The sequence below is a fragment of the Chaetodon trifascialis genome, chromosome 10, assembly GCF_039877785.1.
Source record: "Chaetodon trifascialis isolate fChaTrf1 chromosome 10, fChaTrf1.hap1, whole genome shotgun sequence".
NCBI classification, from domain to species: Eukaryota; Metazoa; Chordata; class Actinopteri; order Chaetodontiformes; family Chaetodontidae; genus Chaetodon; species Chaetodon trifascialis.
The window spans coordinates 25,124,148-25,148,287 of NC_092065.1; the positions used below are offsets into that span (position 1 = coordinate 25,124,148).

At 45.7% G+C, this 24,140-nt stretch overlaps 1 protein-coding gene across 1 annotated transcript in view; it reads left to right on the top strand.

Moving 5' to 3' along the window:
- cecr2 (CECR2 histone acetyl-lysine reader) overlaps positions 1–23,709 on the top strand; it is a 32,949-nt gene extending 9,240 nt beyond the window's left edge. The window contains exons 2-19 of the mRNA XM_070972224.1: positions 6,030–6,124; positions 8,837–9,020; positions 9,840–9,967; positions 10,195–10,278; positions 11,046–11,113; positions 11,274–11,434; positions 14,305–14,394; positions 14,702–14,852; positions 15,779–15,908; positions 16,004–16,041; positions 16,133–16,224; positions 16,394–16,520; positions 17,322–17,701; positions 17,983–18,102; positions 18,273–19,071; positions 19,611–21,678; positions 21,829–21,896; positions 22,156–23,709. Coding sequence (XP_070828325.1) covers positions 6,030–6,124; positions 8,837–9,020; positions 9,840–9,967; positions 10,195–10,278; positions 11,046–11,113; positions 11,274–11,434; positions 14,305–14,394; positions 14,702–14,852; positions 15,779–15,908; positions 16,004–16,041; positions 16,133–16,224; positions 16,394–16,520; positions 17,322–17,701; positions 17,983–18,102; positions 18,273–19,071; positions 19,611–21,678; positions 21,829–21,880 — 4,767 coding nt within the window. The 3' untranslated portion in view covers positions 21,881–21,896; positions 22,156–23,709. The remainder of the gene's footprint in view (positions 1–6,029; positions 6,125–8,836; positions 9,021–9,839; positions 9,968–10,194; positions 10,279–11,045; positions 11,114–11,273; positions 11,435–14,304; positions 14,395–14,701; positions 14,853–15,778; positions 15,909–16,003; positions 16,042–16,132; positions 16,225–16,393; positions 16,521–17,321; positions 17,702–17,982; positions 18,103–18,272; positions 19,072–19,610; positions 21,679–21,828; positions 21,897–22,155) is intronic.
- Positions 23,710–24,140: the final 431 nt, after the last annotated feature.

Here is a 24,140-nt window from a genome sequence, read left to right on the forward strand (position 1 = left end):
GTCACGGTGCTACTTAAGGCAGGTGTGGAGGACACAACTTTTAACTCTGGTAAACAGACACGTTGTAAATCAAGACTGACTATGCAGACAAATCAGCCAAGTTGTTGTTTTGGTATGTCAGTCAGATGCGTCTGGCACCACCTCAAAGATGTTGATGTTTTACACTGATGTTCAGATGAACGGTACATCCTGAGGATGCAAGGGCGTTTTCCTGTGGTGTTATGGCTGTGTGTGCATGTTTGTCATGTGGCAGGAGGTGGTTATGTGTGGGGGAGGAGGGTGTTGTCAGATGATGGCTCCTGGAGGAACCATGTGTGAGATGAAAGTGGGAGGGGAGTGGGGGAGGAAGAAATAAAGAAAGAAGCAAAGGAGAGGAAGAGAGGAGCCTTTGCACAACAAACAGACCTCCCTTCCCCCTCTAGTTAGCTGCGCACTCGTCCTCCAACTGTTGGTGATATGGACCCCGGAGGAGCTGTTAACGGCAGTGGCATGGAAAGTGTCTGCTGTAAGCGTAGTCAGAGAGGCCAGCCCCTTGATACCACAGGCTCCGGATCTGCCACAGCCTTGGAACCGCTGATACAAACGCTGCTGCTCTGCTTATCACAGCCCTGTTTCTCTCTCTCTCTCATTTGGCATGTGCATTGGCCAGACACGCATGCTCACATTTTATTTCTGTTTTTCTTTCCCCACAGATATGAATTGGGACACATGATGGGGTCATTTTGTCAACAGCGAAAAGCACATTTCACTTTTATCTGCAAATGCAGATGGTCTGTTCAGCCTTGAAGTCAGTTTAGCCTTGATGTCTCACTTCTTTTAAAAAGCCTGGCGCTCTCCTCCTCTCTTCTGATTCATGTCTGCTCATGTCTCCTAATTTCTACCATTCTGGGTCTCATGTCAAAGGGAGACAAAGAGTTTTGTCTTCCTAGGAGACTTCTCTTCAGCATGGCATCATGACCCTTTCGCACTGCAGATGCATGCATGATAGTTTACTGAATGCACATTGGACCCATTCTTATAAGACAGCTGTCACAGCTCGTCAACTTTAGCACAGACTCTAGTCAACACTGCAGTGCCATACGTTAAACTGGTAAACTATGGAATTACACAGATTTATATTGCAACAGTACTAGATAGAAGTTGTTTTAGTTTCACATCTCTTCTTTCATCAGTATGCACCTCTCTTGCTCTGCCCGCCTTGCATTTCTCTGCCCTCTCTCTCTCTCTCTGTCTCCCTCTCTGTCTCTCTCTCTCCCTCCCTCTCTCTCTCTCTATTATAGAGACACTTGGTCACCAAAGCCAGCCATCCAGGCTTCTGTGGGAGGAGGGTTGCAATTGAGAGTTGAATGACACGTTGACCCATTCATACAGAACTCCACGCCACAGTGTTGGTGTAAATGAAGAGTTACCTACAAGGAGACTGTTTGTGATGTGCAAGAGCAAGCCATGAGTATTTTGGACTTTATATATGGGAAAGAGGCAAACTCTGGAGAGGGCAAAGATGTACAACATTGTACAGACCATATACAGAGAAGTGTTATGGTAAAGCCTTCAGCTTTTGCTGTGTAGATCAGCCTCTGTACCATTTGCCAACTGGTTGGTATTGGGCTCATTTGGTGAACCCCTGATGCCACAGTGTGTCGCATGAGTACAACCACAAAAAAGTTCCAAAAAAGTCGGGACACTGTAGAACATAAATGCAAACAGAATACAGTCATTTGAAAATGAACTCCGTTTACTAAAAGTGGTTTTTATGAAGTGTTCCCATGCTCATTTAGTGATATCCAGTACACAATCTTGTATTCACAAAGCGGTGAACCTCGCTCCACCTGTGCTTGTTAACAACGGAGCCTTTTTGAGCATTCGGCAACTTTCTTTTGGGGTTGTATTAACAAAACTTAAATAGGGAGACAGCGCCACAGTGGCAATACTATTTAAACTATTTATCTATCTAGCTAGTTTGTACTGGCCTTCAAGGGCTTACACCGTATCTGAGGTATTTCTGATGATGGTAGAGGTGAACAGCCCTGCTGTCATTTCACAATTGAGTAAGATGTTGTGAACACGGTTACTGTGAGCTGTCATAACTAAAGCTCAATCACATGTAATATGCCTGCTTAGTGTTATAGGGGTTCCCATCAGCAGGTAAAATGCAATGGAACTAAGTACACCTAAAAAACCCATGGTGTAGGCACTGTATCTGCAGTGACACTCGAGAGACTTAAGCGACAAGTATGAATCCAGCTTAAGATCCACACTGGCACGTTTTTTTAGCAAAACTATTTTGTACATTTGTGGTATGGAGATGAACAACACCAGGTGTGTGTGTGAAAATGGTTATGCTAATAATAATTAATTCTTTGCTTGTGTGAATGACAGAAGCTGCTATCTTAACAGGAAAAACAAGGTATTTGGGCATTGGGTGTGAGAAAAAGCAAAGTGGCTGTAAGCCGTGTTGACACCACAGGTGTTACCTCTTGCACTGTTTGACGCTCTGTTCAATAGGTGGATCAGTGAGACAGTGACTCAAACAGTCCTTTCGAGTGGAGATCCTCAGTCTAAATGCTGCGTTGTTTTCCCCACCATTCTTATAAATAATTTAGGAGAATCGCTGCCAATCACGTTTTCCTCTACTAGAGTCTACACTGTCCTCAGCTACATTGGAGACAGCAACTGGCTTGAGAGGGGACAATGTGTGGAGGAAGGGGAGAGATAAGGAAGAGGTAAAGAGTGGGGTGGAGAGCATGAGTGTTGTCAGGGGAATAATAGAATGCCTCAGAGGTTCTCGTAGACACTGGGCAGCAGGACAGGGGGAGAAAAATGCTGTGGAAGAGAGTAAGAGGAGGTTAAGCCAGTGAGAGAAGCAGAGAGAGAAACAGCAGGGGAGTCGGGTGAGAGAAATGGCAAATACCTTCAGGGTGAATTGCTGATTGCAAGCCAGGCCCACAGAGGGACTGTGGAGATGACACACCTTTTGACTAAGCCATGACTCACTCTCCAATCTTTGTCCCGGTGTGTGAATACGAATAGCCTGTTTTGTTCACTGCAGTAGCTTAGTGATAAATCTGACAGTTAAGCTCAATGATTTATGCTCTTTATAGCTTATCATCATATCCAGCTCACTTATCTTTGAGTCCCATTGATCATTAATGTGAAGCAGCCAAAGTACTGCAGTGTGTTTATTTTGTTGAGACACATGTACGAATGAGTGTCGGTAAAAGTGTGCTTTTTGTCTGTTGTTGTTATGTTTGCCAGAGGTTGCGGGTTGTGTCCTTGTAGTGTTAGATCACTACTTTTTGTGTGTATGTGCTTATATAGAGGAAAGGTTCCCACAGGACATGTCCAGCTGTAGTGGAGTGTCCCTTGCAGCCCTTCATCAAGCTGAGTGTTAGCGCAAGGCCACAGAGGGATTCGGTGGCTCGATGGATGGCTGAAGAAAGGGCAGCACAGCACATTAATTCCTTTTCCCGCTGCCATCTGAGATGCTGTGTGGCACTTCAAAGGTGGAGAAGGGTGGTGTTAATCCAGGGGCTGTAGCAAGCCCTTCACTCTGCTGCGCTGTACTTAACTCTCCAGTCTTCCCCCAGCCCTGGCCCCCAGCTTTTTCGAATCTTGATCAAAGTACAGTCTGTCTCTGATGGATGTGCTCATTCTGGCTCATGGGCTACCTGATGGTGGACCAGGAAGCGGAAGCGAGCGTAACACCGGATCTCTTGGCATCCAGTACGCATGCAACTTGTAAACACAGAGATAGTGACACTTTCGTTGTATCCTTTAATGATCAGAGCTCGTGGCTATGACAGAGTTCAGCAGCTGGATAGCACGCATTCGTGTGAACGAGCCATAACAACAGGTGCTTGCTTTTGAAGCCTTTTCTTTGCTGCCTCCCTTGTCTAACGCTTAATGTACACTGTACAGTATTGGAGTTCATGGAGGTATACAAGCCAAATTCTCAAGATTTTAGGGAAAACTGCACATTACAAGTCCTTAGAAACGTTGTTGCTCACATTGGTGTTAAAAGGGACCCTGTGGGATGTCCAAATCCAGAGTGTGTTTATTGTGTTGCCCTTGTATTGTGAGATGAAGAACCATGTAATTTATCTCACTTGTCAAGGTGTGCACAAGAAATACTGCAGGATTAGTCAGTCTAAGTCAGTGGTGTCTGAAACTGTTTGTATTGAGCAACCAACCATCAGCACCATGTGTTGTGAGACGTAGCAGTTTTTTATCTCTTGTCATCGAACTCGCTCTCCTGGTATGTTTCTATAGTAGCTTGTGTCAGAAGCAGGAGCAGGCTGTCTTGAGTTTTCGCCTCATACTATTTTCTAACCTGAAGCTCAAACATTAATCTTATCCTGTTTTTCAGCTTCTTTCTCAACCTCCTGTCTGTCTCTCCCCTCCTCCTCCTCCTCTTCTGTTTTTCATTGCGCTGACTTTCTGGCTCCTGGCTTCCGTCATTCTCCGTGGCCGGGAGGTGTGTACGCTGACCTTTTGCAACCCCTGAGCTCAACCAGGTTCCTCTAGAGAGAGGCAGGCTAAGAGGAGACGAGTGAGCACACCATAATTAAACGGGCCTCCTTGTCCTTGAGATAATTTTGGACCACTTTTTTCCTCTTGAACCTGCAGTAGTACTTTTGTGAATGTTTGAAAGAGGAAGAGTGACAGAGGAAGAGTTTGGGTCTGTTGTTAGTGTGAGAGCAATGACCACGAAGGGTAAGGAGTGGTCAGCAGCACTCAGTCATGTTGTTTTTCTGTAGAGCGGCTGGTTGGGCTTCAGCCTGAAGGGGCTGCTTTGCATCCTGCAAAAGGGGGCTTTAAGTGAAATGGACACTTGGCTGACGGAGCACTTTGCATTTGCATTTCTGCCCTCTCAGCCTCCTGTTCCCTCTCTCCCCTCCTGTTCCACTCTAGAGCCTTTGGGTATCATTGGGAAGAGCAGTGCATGCTGGGAAGCTGTGTGGGATGCTGTGTCTTGGTTGGTCAGTAGAGGAGAGAAGGGGGGCATGGCTGTGTTGCAGCTCTAGGCCCCTGCTGCCTGCCATCTCTCCTTGGTGCTTTCAGGTCCTTTAGAGTTTGTTCTGCCGGTTACTGCCGCTTCATAAAACCTCAATGGCTGAAACACAATGCCAGGCAGGAGAGGGGTCATGGCTGAACTTGAACCTCGGCTCCAGCCAATCAACCACTGGCAAACCAAGAAGCCCTAATCAAACAGCTTGCAAATTCCAACCGTCCCTCCTGCTGACTACCTCTGCCAGCTTACCTCTGCCTCTACCAGAGGCTGGTTGGTTGATTCCTGAATCAGTTCTTCAATGCACATACATATACACCGACTAGCCCATAGTCTGTTAGCAACGGAAATTAGCATTGTGACTGCGATCAAATGTACAAACAAGCCATTTTACTTCACATGCTTAACATATAATGACGTGTGCGCTCATAGTTACAGGCATGTTTTCCTGTGCCCTGTGGAAATGAACGTTTCTCGGTCATTCTGCCACACTGCAGCCTCAGCACTGCACACTGACCAACTACAGCAACCTCAATGCACCAAAACCCAAAGTCAGATTGGGTTTAAATGGGTTTAAAAATACAGTGTGTCAGGAGATCTGTACACATTTAGTTTAGTACTATTTTATGTAGTCAAATCCAAGGCTTTGAAAGTTTTCATGTTCAGTTTCATATGTGAATGAATGTGGATGTTTAAGTCTCGCCTTTGTGCTGTGTACACTTTTCAGTGGCTCTATTCATTTTGGCCTAACATTTTATTTAGCATTTTCTTATGGCACTAACAGGAATGGCTAAAGGCAGCAGTTTACCTCAAAAAGAATTATAAATCAAAAATCGTACTTTGCTCATCATTCTTTTTCCTTATTGAAAGTCATTGCCCGTCTGAGCTGTGGCAACATTGATATTCATATCTGTAATTTGTACTTTTGCACAGATGGCTCTGGTTTGTTAAGTAAAAGCACTTGCTGAGTCTTTCACATGTGCATTGACCTTACTCTCTCCTTTTTTGTTTTTGTGTCCAGGAGCTTGAGAAAGCCCTGTCAGAGCAGGATTTGGACTTTCTCGGGGACCTAATTGCCTGTCTGTTGCAGGGATGCTACCAGCGCAATGACATCACGTAAGTATAGAACAAAAAAAGAGTCTTGTATATTGACAAAGGCCGTTAAAACTAAAGTCTCTGTTTCATGGTATTCACAGCAGAGGGATGAGCTTTTGAGTCATGTTGAAGAAGTAGTAAAATTGTTTTTTAAACAGTTTAAAAAAAATGCAAGTGACATTTAACCATTTGTACATTACACTGAAGTTTTGGGGCCATGTCTGGTTTTGGTACAGTGAAAAAGAGCCACTATTTAGTCGCTCATGGGCCATAATTTCTGATGCGTATCATCAGAAAATAAGATAAAATTAGCATGATTCAATCTGTTTTGGTCATTTGAAATTTTGTGATAAGATACGATACTAGATATGTTGGCTTCATTTTGGTTATGATACCAGAAAAGTCTTACTGTGGTAAATCAAACCACCAAGAAAATCATTTTCATTGAACAAATGAAGTTGATATTCCAAATCTTGTGTGAGCACAAGCAACCACATAAGAACTTTTTAACTAAAGTATTTGATGAAATATTAAGTAAACAAGACTATGAGTCTGACCAGGATTTCAGGGCTACTTAAACAACTGTTTATCGTACTTAAATTTAGTTGTGCTGTTGAAACAGGTTTTACAGACCTAGGTCTAGGTCTTAACCTTGTCAGAACATCAGAGGCACAATGGAATATGATGAATTATCACTGTTTGATTTCTCTGCCAAAATAAAGGCAGGATTTCCATCTCCTTCAAGTTAGTCATAGCACCCAGGAGCCTTCACAGGAAGTCTGAGTCACCAGCGCAGTGACTCGCCGAGGAGTCAGAAGTTACTCACCATATGGTGGCTAGGTTTGTGGTGAAATCATGTCGTAGTACTCCTGCAACATATGAAACCTGCATCACCACTGAAACTTTTCTCACGCCCGTGATCAAATGAAGGGAGAAAGTGAGTGTGGAGCAGAGGTTGTTATTGAAATGCACAGGTTTGCCTAATATCTCCTGGGTTTTCCCCCTTCATACACATCTTATTCTAGCCCATCATGAGAAAGTAGCATAGTGGTACCAGTGAACCGATAAGCAGAGGGACAGGAATGATCCAGTTTTTCCACCCAGGCAACCGGTAACAGGAGGACAACCTGCTTTATTGGACTGGACAGGCGCTGGCATCCTGGGGGTGGCTGCTCAGCATTGGCCTTTCACAGAGCTTCCCTTTTCATCCGCACGTGTTAAACGCTCTGCCGGAGCGGGGGACAGGAGGGAGGGAGGATGTTGGAGAGAATGAGGGACAGAAAGTAGGAGAGAGATTGGGGAGCGAGGAGGGGGTAGCCTGCAGCTGTGTGAAAAGTGCACACTGCTCTTTCAAGATAAGCCATTTTTTCTGTCCCTCTTTCTCTGTGCCGTTGCATAGATGCTCACCCCTGCCCCAAGCCCTTGTTCTGTTCATCTGAGTTGGAACTGAAAGGTACAGATTAATCGGCTAGACCTGAACCGGAACCAACATTTATTTACCAGCTCCCACTCATAGCAGAAATACAACCCCGCTCCCATTCAAAGAAACAAATCTTTTTTCTTTCTTTTTCGGCTCCACCTCCTCTGTCTCACCAGCCACCAGGGTAGTTTGAACTTTGTTTGTTTCCTAAGCTATTCATTACAAAAGGATATTGAAACATGGTGTGTTGGCTTTACAATGTGCACACAGCATTTGCAATTGAATTGGTTGCATTTATCCATACTGACAGATCTCAATGGACCAAAAAAGACCCTTCTGTCTGGTAAATGATTTTTTATTTAATACTATAAGCGTCATAAGAGAGTTTATAAACATCTTAACTTGTATGTAACACATAATAATATTCCTTATATAGCTTAAATAACTTCAATTCGAGCAGCATTGTTGCTTATGTAAACACAGATGACCTCTGCAAACACTAAAAACCATGGGAAAATTCACCTGTATTACATTACCTGAACTCTGCAAGACTGTCAATGAATGGAACTCCTCCACCTGAAGCGCTGAGCCTGTACCTACAGCATTTTGAAGGCTGGCGTTTGACAGTGTTTCAAGTCACGTCCTCATGAAGATTAGAAATACATCTCTGCAAACAGCCGCTTTCTCAGGTGCCTTCAAAACAGCTTTGATACTAAAGAAACCTGGAGAGTAATGTTGTTTAAAATGTTGCGTTTTACTGGATTTTTTGCGTTCCGTGTAATCTGTTTCATCACTGCTATTCAGTGGGTTTTCAATGCACTCTTTTTATTCTATTTTCATCATTATTTTTACTATAGTTACCAAGTGGATTTTATTCTCTATCTTGTGTGACATTAATTTTCTATCCTGGTTTTCATGGTCATTCTTTGCCTTTGTATGTGAATGCTTGGTTCATGCGATTTCTTTATTGTAAAGCACGAGGAAAAGATCGTAGGTGAAGAGCATAAGAGTCATTCTGCAAGGACGAAACAGTACAATAGACACCAACGTGCACACAATGACAGGGAGATAACCACAACAACAAAAGATCATTGTGAATATAATGGCACATCAACCACGAGAATGTCAGGTGTTGCTTCCTGTATTCTGTGAGCATAGAGCTGGTTATTGGACTGAGAGTACAAAGGTTTTCTTTCCATTTTTGTATTTTAAGAGATTGAATCTGGTGTTGAACATGTTGATCTTGAGAAACTTAAAGAACCTACCTTTCTCGCTCTTAGTCTCTCTCCTGTTCTTCTTGCTTTACCCTTTAGCCCCGAGGCTTTTAGTAGTTACCTGGACGACATTATCAGCTACCGGTGGGAACTGGAAGAAGGGAAGCCCAACCCACTTCGAGAGGGCCCCTTTGAGAACCTCCCTGTTCGCACTCAGGTGGAACTGCTGCACCGGCTGTGTGACTACCGTCTGGATGCTGCTGATGTGTTTGACCTGCTTAAGGTACATATCCACAAGGAGCAGCTAGGACGATCTGCACATATTTGTTTTCATGCAGGCAATTTGTTTAAATATGGTTGTATGCATTCTACTTTTATTTTTTGTCAAAATGAAATAGAAATCAACACCAGTGAAGCTACATTAGTTAATACGCAGGCACAGAAATATGAGGGTACCTAGCTATAATTGTCGTATCCCATTAAAACTTAATGTTATTACATGAAAAATCTGCAGCTCCTTTAATTAGTTTTTACCTCGTACAGGAGAAGTGGGTATAAAGAGTGGGTTTCTGATTTTAAGACAAGGTGAAAGCCCCTAAGTGGGCGCACTCCAACTCAGAGCTGGTGGGCGAATTTTAAAGCACCTAATTTTCCTTCTAGTAATTATTTAACATAGGGGTGTTTTCACTGTGGCCTGAGGGGAATTTTTCATTTACATTTACATTGTAGCTGAATTTCAAAGTAATGTAGCTTTTTATTGCAGCTGACAAAGACAACTCCCTGCACAGTAGCCCAGCATTTATCCCATCTTTAACTAAGCTGCAACTAATAAGTACTCGACAGTTTTACCACCACGCCGTCTGTCAGATTAGAATTTCCCTCTAATATATTTTCTCCATGAGATCAGATTTTTTATAATAATTATAAGACTCAATTTATGAATGCACCCATAAGATCCTGAAAGCACCGCATGCCGGTGGATGATTCACAGCCATGTAGGTGAAAACGACTGAATGACATCAACCACTAATGACTGATGATTTAAAAACAGTCGTACATATGATTCGATAAATGTAATGTCATCACCCCCCACCCCCAACAGGGACTGGATGCAGACAGCCTGAGGGTGGAACCGCTGGGGCAAGATGGAAATGGAGCCCTCTACTGGTACTTTTATGGCACTCGGATGTACAAAGAAGAGCCAGTCAATAGGAAAGCAGAGAGGATTAGGTAAATACCGTCTGTCTCTGTCCAGTACACCAAGAATGAATGTTATGTCACTGTTTTCTGTGGCTGACTGGAGCGTATGGTACGTGTGTAATTACAATAGTAGTTTGGCACTCTTGTTTACAGGACTGTTGAGGGTTAATTATAGAGGGCCCCTATTGCTAATTACCCTTGTTAAAAGGCTATAATTTAAAAGCATTTTTTTCTTCTTCTTGTTGTTTTCCCAACAGTGAACTCACTGAACTAACATTACCAAAGAAAAAGAAAAGGGGAAGACCACCAAAGAAGAAAAAACTGGAAGACCCTCAGCTAAGGTGAGAGAAACGTTTTTGTTTGCCGTTGCTGCCAGCGGCCCGTTGCAAAGAAATGCTCACATGCGTAGCCGTGCATGTGTTGCACAGATGTACCGGTTCTATCAAAAGAAAACAGACGTTTAACTGTCACAGCAGATTCCATGGCTGTTTGCCACGTGGTCTATGATATCAGTGAAAGGTTGTGCAGTTGTAAAACCTAAAAACAAAAAGCTATTGCAGAAAATGATCCATGATCAGGCTTTCGTCGGCTTGCGTCATCGTTTTCCTCTGCTCTCTCTCAGATGTCGACCGATCAGTAGCCTACTGCCGGATCTGAAATGTAATAAATGATGAATTATTTTTTGACACATGCTCTCCAACCATAGTCTGACCACAAGTTAAGACCACTTGTATTTTGATTTGCTCCATGGGTGGATCTCATGGAACATATCATGGCTAGAATAGAGCAGTGATAAAATTGAATTATGTGTTTCTGTATTTCTAACATTACCCTCTCATCTTCACTATGGCACACTGCAGTTTCTATTTGGCTTTAAGTGGAGGGAAGCTGAAAGAATAGCAGGAGGCCAAGAAACGCAGAGTAGAGCTCCTGGAGATGCATGTCTCCAATTATACATACAAAAGAGTCTAATCTAATGTCCAAAAGGCCTTATAGTTGCTCAGTTGCTCTTAGATTAGAACCTTTGCATTTCATGCTAGATTTAGCAACTCTGTTCTTTATAGGAATGTTTTTGATTGATAATTGTCAAATTATTTTTACCTTTCAGTGATGTGGAGAGTGAAGTGACAGAGGTGAAGACAGAAAATGAGCTGGAAGATCTCCACCCGAGCACAGGTGAAAGGATCCCCTGAATTAATGCAATTTAACTGTCATGGTGACTTCACTGAGGAGTCTTATGTATTTGTGTTTCATTTAAGCTTTGACAACTGGTTTCGCTGATTTACATTGTCCCTGCAATCAATAAGCCAGTGTCTCTCCTCTTTGCTTCTACCAGGCTGTAAGCGAGGCACATGGTCCCTTGTGTGTGATACAGAGGAACAATGGGTCAGTCTGGCAGAAAGCATCAAGGACAAAACCTCCCCACAGGACCGCCACCTCTACCGTGTCATCAGTCAGAACTTCCTGCCGGAGATCAGCAGCATGATTGAGCACAAGGTCGGACGCCAAAGAGGCTACTATTAATCCCCATTATAAGATTTTAGAATATCTTAGTTGGAGTCTAGATAGAGTGCGCCAGCCTTTGGCCAGCTTCATTGGGGTTGGCCACTCATTAGGTCCCTCTCATTGTTCTATCATATCTTCCTTGGAATGTGTACCTGAGCGAGAGTAGGGACTTGTGTATATATACATGTATGCATGCACTTTGTGGCCTGCTCATAGCAAGCTTGAGTCAGAGCCAACACTACCCACTCAGTGTTTCCTTCCAGCTTATTTCTATACTTTGTTGAAATTAATTTCATTGAATGCTTCAGTTAGTTGGGCAGCATGGTGGAGCAGCAGGTATTGCACGTGCCTCACAGCACAAAGATCGTTGGTTCGATCCCTGGGTCGGGCAGGGCCTTTCTGTGTGAAGTTTGCATGTTCTTCCCGTGCATGTGTGGGTTCTCTCCGGGCACTCCAGCCAAGACCAAAAATGTGCTCATTAGGTTAATTGGTGACTCTACAATTGTCCTTAGGTGTGAGTGTGAGCGTGAATGGTTGTCTGTCTGTATATGTTGCCCGGCGATGGGCTGGCGACCAGTTCAGGGTGTACCCCGCCTCTCGCCCGTTGACAGCTGGGATAGGCTCCAGCCCCCCCCCGCAACCCCAAGAAGGGATAGTTGGGTATAGACAATGGATGGATGGATGGCTTCAGTTAGTCGAAGCTCTCAGCCTTCCTCCATCATCATCAGTGAAGTAAAGAATCGTGCTGGCAGTTTGATGTTGGCAGCGGTCAGTCACTTGTCTTGTCTTTCATCAGCTGCACACTCAGCTGTACTACTAATAATCACGTTATATATCATATCCATTAATCGCTTTTCTCCATGCAGAAAATCAGTGAAGCGATCGAGTGGTTTTGTAATGATGCTGGTCTGTTAAGGAACATCTCGGGGACTTTGCTCTTACATTCTGTCTGCATTAATTTTTGAAAGCATGAAATTCCACTACAGCACATTAGACTTTAAGAGAGAACAGGACAACTCTTTCCACTTTGCATGTTCTCTGTCATGATCATAGTGTGGGGGAAAAACGACACACCAGACTCAATTAACTGGAAGTGCATCCCCTAATGTCCTTATATGCAAATAACTTCCACTCATGCTGCACAGCAGGAGATGGAAGCACTGCATCCTGCCTCTTCATTATATTTACATTATATCACCACATTTTCCTGTGGTACTGTGCAGAGGCTGGGCTTCATTTGCTGTTTAAGACCAAATTTATTTGAGGCAACCATAAGGGAAACACTGAAGTCTTCACAGTATGCAAGGCAGTTATCTTTTTTTTGGTCATTTGGTTATTGAGTGGTGTCACATTAATACGTTGACATGCTAATTGAAGCCCTGTGATGAGGAGTATTTCAATTTACAATAATATAGAGAAGAGGAAGTCATTCAACTGTTCAACAATTATCACTATTGTGGTCATAGCATAGCATAGTGTGAGCATATACTTTACGTATGTCTTTTTTCATGTGGGTGTGTTTGCACACAAGCATGTCAAACACACACTGTGTGTAGCCTCTTGAATCCTTCTCTCAGTGTGTCTCAGGCTGCTGTCACCAGCCATTTCATGGGGCACTGACAGCAGGAAGGAGCTCACCTTGAGGCAGGATGGAGCCTCTTGAATGACAGCTCTGCTGTGCTGCAGGATTCTCTCGACCTTTTTAAGTGGTGACACCAGAGGCACTCTATCTTGTGCATGCTGGATGGAGGCGGGGGGGTAATGTAGGGAGGAATTGTGGAGCCCCAGGATATGCCAGTGCTTCACACTAAGACAAGGCAGAGATGGAGTGCAGAAAGAGTAGTTGTGGAGGGTACTATAGATCAGATCATGAACATCTGCCTTTTTTCCTCTTCTCTTTTCTCTGCCTTTCACTCTCCACCCACACCTTCCTTCCTCTTTTGCCTCCTCACCTACACACACGCGCACACACACACACAGGCTTGATACAGCTGCTAATGCATTTTTAAGCCACCCAAGGTTGTTTTATGGATGGCCAGAAGCATAACTGTGACACCTCTCAGTGCTGTTGGCTGCACCAGGCTGACAGTTATTCACAGCCCGGCTTCCCTGATGAACTCTGACATGAGCTGCAGAGGCCAGTTCCTGATATAGACCGGCTTTCAAGGGATGTACGTGTGCTCTGTTGGCTGGTGTTTCCCTCCTTTACTGTGTGCTATATCTAGATCACTGATGTGGATCCAAAGTAGACTATAAATTGAAAAAAACACGTTCAAATGTTGTAGGATTGTCTGTTTGGTGATATGACTGTAATGCTGTAGTCAAACTGCAGCATGTCCTTACACTTGAGCTCATTTTACATTATAAGACCCATGAAAGACACTGTTCAGTTTTTGTATTTTTAATTTTTTAAGCTTGCCTGTCACCCCCAGGGAAAGGTGGGGGAATGCAGGCAGGCAAAGCGGGGGAGTGACTTGGGGGGAGGGGAGAGCAGAGCAGAGCCAGTGACCTCTCAATACTCACTGCGCCTCCACAACTCCCCAGGGCCTGTCAGTGTGTTGGCTTGTGTGTGGTTGTCTGTCTCTCTGTCTTGAAGACTCAATCAGTAATTTGTTGGGCATATAAATGACAGGCATATCCACTGACAGTATGCAATTCAGACATAAAAAAAATGGAATTGAAGATTAAAAATTTTAATGATGATCAGAAAAAACACAACTTTAGTTGTTATGCGCTTCTACCAGGCTTATTAAAAACAGTCTGTTAAAGAGTGATAGGATGTTCGAATCTGGTACTGCCCTTTTGTTTACATTGGAATCACAGATTCAGCTGAACTTGCTCTGTTTATTTATTTTCTTCAGGAGCGGGAGCAGAAACAGAAGCTACTGGACCCAACCCCAGTTCGCACATCACAACGGTTCTCTGAAAAACACATCAACCAAGAGGAGGAGGTATGTATGTGTGCTTGTCTGTGTACATGGTCTTTAACAGTGTTGCAGACTGCAGTTGTGCTACTGCTGTAGCTACATTTCTGAAAAGACACTGAGACATCAGAAAGTATATAATTTGCAGACATGATCTGTAACAATACTTCTTTCCACAAAATGTTTTTGGTGTTTAGCTACTGCAGTACATTGGTGTTGTATGTATGAGATTGATATAGGAAGAGATATCCAACGTTGAGCGTGCACGTATTCATCTCAAGCTGTCCTTCTGTGAGTCCAGAGTAGATTACTGTGCCTGTCTGTGTGTTTTCAGGACAATCTGAAGGCCGTAACAGAGGAGGAGAAGAAGAAAGATGAAGAGCTGGACAGGCAGGTCCTGCTGGCTGAGCAGCGCCGTGAAGAGGAAAGGCTTCTGCAGGAAGAACAGCAGAGGGAAAAGCAGGAGAAGATCAAAGCTGTGGAGGGTAGGATGGATGGATGGAATGCAAATAGAAAGATGTTCAAGTATCCCTATTTACAGATCTAGATAAACATCCCTTCAGTGCTATAGCAGTTTACATACTTATATATCTGCTAGTATATGAGGAAAAGTTTCAAAATAAAAATGAAGCTTAGTGCCAAAAGTCACATTTTAAGGAGCAGTAATAATTTCACACTCTTTCATCAGCAACCTGTCAGGAACAGGTAGGGGGCTTCCGTATTGTTCTTCCAAGTCATTGATCGGAGGAGGAATGATTGTGAGAGGCACCCCATGAGCAGACTTTCACATCTCCATTGCTGTGGTTTGGCTCTTAACGGCTCAAAAATCTGCAGCGGCATAGCAGCGCTTGAAGCCTTGTGATTTATGTATAGTACACTGAGACTGTGAGAGGGAATGTTCAGGGCCTTTAATCACAGGATCACTTCCCCCCCCATCATCTGTCAAGGGTTAATGAACTGCTGATTGTGCTTCAGTGGAGGAGCCTCATTAATGTATTATAGATGAACAGCAGGACCTGGCCTGCTCTCTGTGTGGATTGCATATGTGGAATCCTCCCTCAAACCTCTTTAATCCACACGGCGGGGGGGCTGGCAGTTCTCTCATGTTAAAAGATAAAGCAGCGATACATATGCACCCTCTCTCCTCTGTTCTGCTCGTTTGATCAACTTGGCCCGAGAGAAGATGGCTGACGAATCGTTCTCTTTCTACTTATCCGAGCTGCCACTTCCTCTGATGGCCAAGGCCTGGTTTTCATTGAGTCTCCCGACAGCCTCAATGGACAGCAAGGGCGATTTAAACTGTAACTCAAGAGACCAGAAAAGCAATTAAAACATTGTTTGCCTGTATCCCCCTGGTATTTTTCATTGTTTGTGCCTGTAATTGCCCCCTGTGTTCGTCCCTCTCCCTCAGAGCGAGCCAAGAGGCGGAAGATGCGAGAGGAAAAGGCCTGGTTGCTGTCTCAAGGGAAAGACCTGCCACCTGAACTCTTGAATCTGGAGCCATCTTCTCCTGTCCACAGAACACGCAGGAATAAAGAATTGTAAGAGGCTTTGCACATCTGAGCTCAGCTTTCACTTTTTACTCAAATGACTCAAGGTTGATTTTTTGTAACCTGTTCTATGTTCAATGTTTCAGCTATGAAATTGATGACGACTACACTGCGTTATATAAAGGTATGCTTAGCGGTTACTCAAGGCTGTTGCTTTATCTCAATCTCCATTAATATTTATTCTAATCTGATCTGATCTGATCTCTCTTCTACAGTGCTCGAGGCCCTTAAAGCTCATAAAGATGCCTGGCCTTTCTTGGAGCCTGTGGATGACTCCTATGCCCCCAATTATCATGAGATCATCAAGGTACTAAAGTCAAGACAGTAATAGCTGCCATGCAATAGTAGGCAATGGTGTTATTGTGATATTGTGTTTGTTTGTGTGGTTCACATCCTGAATAACATAGTCAGCAACAAATATAGAATTACCCAAGGTTTTTAATTGTTATAATTGTATTGTTTTCCAATCCCCTCAGACTCCCATGGACCTGTCCACCATTGAAAAAAAGCTCAACGATGCGGAGTACGTTGCTAAGGAGGAGTTTGTTGCCGACGTGAAGCTCATGTTTGAAAACTGCGTTGAGTACAATGGAGAAGACAGCGGTAAGGGAACAACAGTTGCACAAACACAAACCAGCTCCACCCCAAAAATCCTGCGTCCTCCATTAAGAAAGAGCATAACATGAATGCATCAAAATTCCATTTCGGCTGGTGTGCGTTGTGAGAAAGAAGTGCATGTGTGAGTTTTGTGGGGTGCGAGTGGGAGAGAGAGCAAAAGAAAGGGGGCCTGACTTAGTGCTGTGTTGAGGCCGGGGCCAGGGCAGCCTTGACAGTGATTAATGAGGAGTGATTGAGCTGTGCTCCAGTGCTCAGGGGGATCTGAGCCCTGCAGTGCCAGAGAAACATTCCAGCTCCTAAGCCCCCTGTCTGGAGCCATCCATCCAACTGAATACTCTCCCCAGGGACAGGGGGGAGGATAGTGGTAAGGGGGCCCAGGGTGGAGCAGGAGGAGGAAGGGGTTGGAGGAGCAGAGGTCAACCTACGCCCTCTGACCTGGTCAGCAGGCCAGTGCTAGGCTGAGAACAGAGGAGCAAGTGTGTGTGTCTATGGGTACATGGTGTTCATATTGGAATGACTGTAAGGGAATGAAAGGTGGAGTGAGGTGTTGTTTGTTGGTGTGTGTGTGTGTGTGTGTGTGTGTGTGGGGGGGGGGGGGGGTGTTGTGTATGCAAAAGGGAGGGAGTGACTTGCAGCATGTTGGTGAAAAGCTATCATTTGAGTGTACATGAGTGGGTGAGCCACAGGTATGGATGTGTTTATAGTGGTGCTGAAAATGTGGTTGTGTGTAAGAGCGTGTGTTTTATCATGTGATCATAGCTGATGTTTGTGTGTCCCTTTCCCCAGAGTATACTATCATGGCGGAGTCTCTAGAGCGGTGTTTTAGCCGGGCCTTATTAAAACACTTTCCATCAGAGGATGGAGACACAGATGAAGAATTCCACATCAACAGTGAAGACAAAGAGCGCAAGGACAAAAAGCGCAATCGTGGCAGTAAACACTCAGGACCTGAAAGTCTGATCAAGGCCACTGAGCAAGTCCAGCGCAAGCGAAACTCCCAGGGGGGCAAAGGAAGCACACTCTCAGAGGATGAGGACAGCAAACCAACAAGACCACCTCTTCCACCTCACTGGTCCAATGGTCCCCCTCACCCCCACAGCCTGCCTCCGAGCCAGCAGCACATCCATGAAGGAGACATCAGGGGCATGTACCACCCAGGGCAACAGGTATCCACAGGCAGTGACAGCCCCAGAAATGTTTCAGTGGGGGGTGGGAAGGGTGGCTATTTTGGGGAATGTCAGTATGTAAGAAGGCTGGGGGAGCAGTTAAGGGCCAGTCAGGGGGGTGCAGCAATTGTGTCAGGTGAGCCACGTCCCCTTTGCCCCCTCTTAATAGTGCCCCTGTCCACATGATAACCTGTGCGTCATATGAACAGAGTTTTTTCTGATTTCTGCCTGAAATGTAAGACACAAACTTCAGTAGTGAATCATTTCTGTTACCTTACCAGCTCCATCGTCCCTCTGGTCCACATGGTCCTCACGGTCCACATATGTACGCCCAGAGAATGGCCATGGATCCCCGCTTCAATTACCCAGTTCACATCCCCAGGCACAACTTTAACATGCAGGTATCTAGCCCCAATCACACTTTTGTAAAGTGAACTTTAACAATGTTTGTTACAGTTTTTTTTTACCAAAAGCTCACCTTATTGTGTCTACAGAATTTCGCCCTGTGAAGGTTGATGTGGTAAAACAGTCAGATGTACGGTGTAAACTTGATTTTTTCCTTTTTCCCCAGCATCGCATGGTTGAAGGACATCACATGGGCCCTAGATATCCAATGGGCCCTAACCAGCAGCAGCCTCCACACCAGCATCAGCACCCTTACATGGGTCCGACTCATGGCCCGTCGCTGGGCCCACGTCCCATGGCCCTCCAGCCTGGACCCCCTTCTGAAGCCAGCATGTACCCATCTCACCACCGCCCAGAGGGCCACAACATGCACCCCATGGGCAACAGATTCTCAGGGCCAGAAGGGCCACCTCAGCACAACTACCCAGGTTTGAGACCTCCTGGTATGGGTCTATCCAACATGTGGACTAGTATGAATCATCAGGAGAGACCAAATGGCATACGCATGCAAGATCGCAACATGGTGACTCAGCGCAACTTTAGTTATGGTGGAGTCCCTCCTTCAGTGGGGCATAAACCATGGCCGGAAGCTGCTGGATACCCCCACCCTCCTCCAAATGGCCAGTATCAAGTGTCTGCAGCGGCCAGCTCCCCAGGGCCCGTGTCGTCACGTCCCCCTGTTCCCCACCCAGACTCCTCTGGCAGGACACGCTTGGCTTCCATGCTGGAAAGCCCAGAGATGCTGGCCCTGCAGCAGCTGTCAGCCTCTTCTGGACCCCCTGCTGGTGCCCCTCATCAGCACATGGGCAACTTTCAGCAGCCTGGGCCCCCATCAGGAGTTGGCAGCATCCCAGCTCACCCCTCACAGCAGCCTCCCCCTGCCCCTGAGGTTCAGCTGCTGCATCCTGCTGGAGACAATGGGCCAGACAGCCAGCCCTCCCAACAGACAGACATGCAGCCCAAAGGTAGACCTGACCTTCTCTCTCAGTATTTCTTCAACCGCCCAAGCACAGTCTAACCTTTTTCTCCAGAAATGTCCTTTCCAGACTGTAGTGTCTCAGTTTGTGAATCAGCACAGCCCTCATCCTTGCCTTCCTCGTGCTAAAAGTACTTTTAGCAATTTGATTTTAATTATTTTTCACAGTAAGTGGCAAATTGAATATTCATTAGTTTGGCGAAATTTCTTGCTGGTTGCTTTGAGGGTACACGAGATTGCATGTCATCAGTTAAGCCTCACTAGCAAACTTACAAATATGTTTGCGTTCTCATTTTAAAGGAATGGAACGGGGAATAAGTGCAATTTAATTTGCTAGTTTTCTGTTGTACATTTGATTGGTTTGGATGAATACTGGCATAGACAGTGAGACATTGGCTGTTGCCTTTTTTCAGACTGACAAAGTGCACAGCATAATGCAAGAGTATTGACCTACAACCTTGTTCTTGTAATAATACGTCAGTAGTTCTTTCAATGCTAAATTTCTTCTCATTATTCTTTATGTTACAGACTCAACATCAGAGAACAAAGTGGCTGCCAACAGCATTTCTAATGAAGCCTCATCACACAAAAACACTGTTTCAGTTCAACAAGAGCAACCTTCCATTCCTGGCCACACAAGACACGGCACTGGGCCAGCAGAGGGAATGCAGAGTCCCCCGGACCCTAACTTGGGCAGATCACAGGAGAATGCTTCTGGACCGGGCCCCCCACAGGCTTCAGCTGAGAGCCACAAGCAGGACATAGATGGCCAGAGACTGTCTTCCAGCCACTGCCCCCCTCAACACATTAGTGCAACTACTGTCTCATCCCATTTCAACAGCAGCTCCACTGATCCCACTCCACCCAGCTGTCCTCAGCGTACACAGAGCAGTCCACAGCAAAAAGCTGTGAGCCCCACGCTTCTTGACCAGAGCATACCACCACTGCATGTTGCAGTGTCTCAGCAAATGTCAGAGAACAACTTACCACACATGCCAAATGCTAAGCATAGTGAATACCTGCAGAACATCCAAAAACGGCAGCAACCTCAAACGACCCAGAGTACCCCTCCTCAGAACCACCCGCAAAGCTCTCCCCAGGAGGTGACCCAGAACACACAGCCACACAATTCTCTGCTACCTCCTCATCACTTCCCTCAAAACATCTCTCCACAGCGTCCTACACAGAACAGCCCCATGCATGGGATGCCACAGAGTGCCGCACAAGGAGCCCAGCCTGGACCCCCTCAGCCAGCCCCGCTCACCTCTTTGCCACCCAGTCATCCTACCCCACTATTACCCTCCCACCCTAGCCCAGCAGACCATGGAGATCAAAGACCGAGTGAGCCTACAAGTAGACCAAACACAGAGGGCACTGCCGTTCCTCCACAGCACACCACAATGAAATCTGGGCCTCAAAATGGTATTTATAAACACCAGGCTTTCAGCCCCAATCACCATCAAACCCCGCTGGTGGGTAGCAACCCAGGTATGCAGGCTCAGAGAGGGCCAGCACCTGCTCACAATCCCGGCATGCCTCCACAGCCCCAAAGCCAGGCAAATGGAGCCATGTATGGTATGGGGAACCATCCACACTACAGCCAGACAAACATGACCAGGCCTGTGCCTCCCTCTGCTCACCACCCTTATCACAACCAGGCCATTAACCCCCTCCACAATCCTCCTCACCACCCCGCCTACCACCAGCAGGGAGGGACTTCCTACTCCTACCACATGCCAGGCCAGCAGCACCCCCAGGCCCACCCCAACATGTACCCACCTCATCAGTACCAGCAGCAACACTACTACCCCCAACTCCATCCCCAAGCTCAGGCCCATAACCAGGCTAACAGCAGAGGGAGTTATCCTACAGAGGAGTGGCATCGGTCCCATTATCAGCCACGCCAACCGATGCCACCCAGTGCGTACCTACCTGTAGCTAGTGCCAGAGGTAATGGTCAGATGAAGGACAGCAGTCTGTCGCCGCTGGGCTCTGAGGGTTCCAGTGGTGCTAGTTTGGTGTCCCCTGTTCCTGTGCCTGATGTAGTGCTGCACACCGGAGGCCACGAGGAGGGGAAGTGTGAAAGCAGGGAGCAGGCCAGTGGAGAGAGCAGCATTGGTGGCAGTCCAGCAAAGCAGGTTCACACAGAGAGCTCAGAGCGACCTGAAAGCCCTAAAGAAATCCTGGACCTAGACAGCCATAATGCTGCCTCCCGCCGCCGTAGCACGCAGCCACCTCAGCAACAGCGCCCTCCTGCCTCAGCTGCACACATGATGTCTGGCTTCATGTACGACCCTCGGGCTGTGCACCCCGGGATGCAGCAAGGCGGTGTTCCTCCACCCCATATAATGTCTCAGGCCCGTGGAGGTGGCAACAGAGCCCCTTACCCTGGCCCGCCATACTCTGATCCAGGACGGTATGCTGCCCAAAGACCTCACCCACACCTGATGGAGGCTCTGCAGCGGCCCCAGCAGCTGCCCTACTCCCCGGGTCAGACACGCATGGCCATGTACAGACACCCTCGTCCTGTGGGGCACTTCCAGGGCATGATGATCCAGCAGAGAGGCCTGGCACCAGAACACTTCTTACATCCAGGGTAGAATGATTCATCCAGTCTTTTTTTTAATTAATGATTAATAATTGCTAATTTCTACTTTTTTTTTTTTTGACTAAAGGATTCATCAGTAAAAATAAATGCATGTCATTTAACAACACGCATTGTGTTTTTTTTTGGTTGTTAACCTAGGCAACAGATGATGGCTGCTCCAGGCGGCCCTAGCAGTAAACAAGGAGTGTGATAAATGCCATGTCTGAGTGAGTAAAAATAACGTTTGACACTTTACACTACATGTTAAAACTTTGTCTCACAGCTTCTAGCAATTTCTTATTTCGTCCTTCCTTAAATATAAAGACGGTGCCTTAGGTACAGTATCTTTTCCTAAGAAGACCCGCTCATTATCTCTGAACAGAAAACAGAAATGATACCATGATGCTGGTGAGCCATGTTTGTGTGTCAGCCCTAAATGTGACAGAATTGTAGCCATTTAACTTATTGTTCCTCTTCTCCTTTCAGGCGTGTTATTATGAAAGAACATCTGGACTAAGCAGTGAGCCTAAAGGAAGTATGTGGGCATGCGGACTGGGCTGACAGAAACTGTAGAAGTGACACTTGCTTCACATGCTTCTCTTACTGATTCTCTTACACTGGACAAAAACTTCTGGCTCTGTTTTGCTCACCACTGGACTTGAAGACACATCCAGGCAGCTGGTATTACTACGATAATAATAATGTGAAATGTTATTGAGCCCTGGAGAGGAATTCTCTTTCCCCTGCTCTTCAAGACATGGAGCTCAAGGTCAGAACAGAACAGCTCTACAGACCTGGTAGGGATTCACTGACTTGCTTAAGGCATGAGCGTTTGAACAAGGATCCTCCAGCAGAAGGGCAGCCTGTTTAACCACTAGGCCAACCTGGCAAACACAGGTGACACTGCCTTCAAGAACACTGGACAGCGCTTTCCTCTCTGAGCCATTGAGATATGAACGGATGACAGGCCTCTGAACAAAGCCTGCCCATCTTGTCCATTGACTGTAGTGCTTGATGGAGCCGCTAATCTTCTGACGGAGCGGAGGAGGACCGTCATGAAGACGGGAGGCGCTGTTGATTTTACTGCGATTTTCTGTTCCAACCATATCTTTAAACTCAGGTGTAGAAAAGGAGTTACGATGAGACTGTCACCCTTACCCAGTCAACTCACAGGCTCCTTGCAATTGCCTTGGTTTCCTTTGTGAATGTATGAGGGAATGTGTAGATGAAAATGTACGTGCGGCAGACGAGCTGTACGTGAAAAGACACGAATACTAATAATTTGTCTGAAGCATAAACCGTCCTGAAAAAAGGCCCAATTACTGTCCATTTCCACCCCAACTCTAACAGTGTTTCTCTAATTCTGGAGTAAACACACAGTATATGCATCTTTCAGAGCGGCCTTCGTTGATGAATGTCTTTGACTAGCAGAGAGGGACTGGCAAAGATGGCGCAATTTCTGTCTGACTCTATGAACTCTCTGTTATGCACTATGGATTTTCTTAGTCCAGACATCCTAGAATTGAGTGGCCTTGGATAGTCTTATTTTTAGTCAAACACATATATGTATGAGAATATATCCTTACTTCTTCCCAGATGAGGGAATTCTAAAATTGCCGGACAGTGACGTGTCCCTCTAGCTGGTACAGTATATGCACATACACAGAACAAAGGCGGGCGCGTGAAATCCTGTTGTTGTTGTGGACTTTTTGAAGTGTGACATCATATGTTGCATTCCACCGGAGGTTTGTAGCGTTAGCTCTTTGTTCGTTCACGGCTATGACCTTTGTGTGGTCGCTTCCTCGAGTACTTTGAAGTGCTCTTCCCCATGTCAATACTAAACGTATCCTCAGGGTATACAGTTTTTATATACGGGTATTTTTCTGCATTATTTGAAGGAGGAGCAGTTTAAGGAAGATGGGACTGCAACTGTGGCAAATCAATCCACCTCATGTGAAGAACTTAACTTTTAAGGGTCCATATTCATTGTTCTTAACAGTATTTGGCTGAGCACACTGCCTACCTATTTCACCCCCCCCCCCCAAAAAAAAAATCACAAAACAAAAAAAATGAACCCCCCCTGTCCTTTTTTATCAAAGTTGATTAGAAGTGAGATGGATCAGATTTGAGTTACTCCACATTCCTGTTGATCTGATGATACTGCTTGTCATCACTTTTAAGATCACGATCTACCTCATCTAGCCAGTCGGTGGCATCTACACAGCCCCCACCCCCCCCACCCACTTCCTCTCCTGCTCTGCCGGACTCCTGCAGGTCAACTTTTAATGACCAGCTGATGATTTCAGCACCACTGTTAGTTTTTAAACTTGCAAAACTGATGATGAAATGGCCTTACAATACCTTGCCAGTCTCAACAGGATGCTGACATGTGACTATCCAGCTGTCACGGACAGATGTGTAAAAGAAGCAATCCTTGAAAGTGTACACTGTGGTCACAATGGGACAGCGCT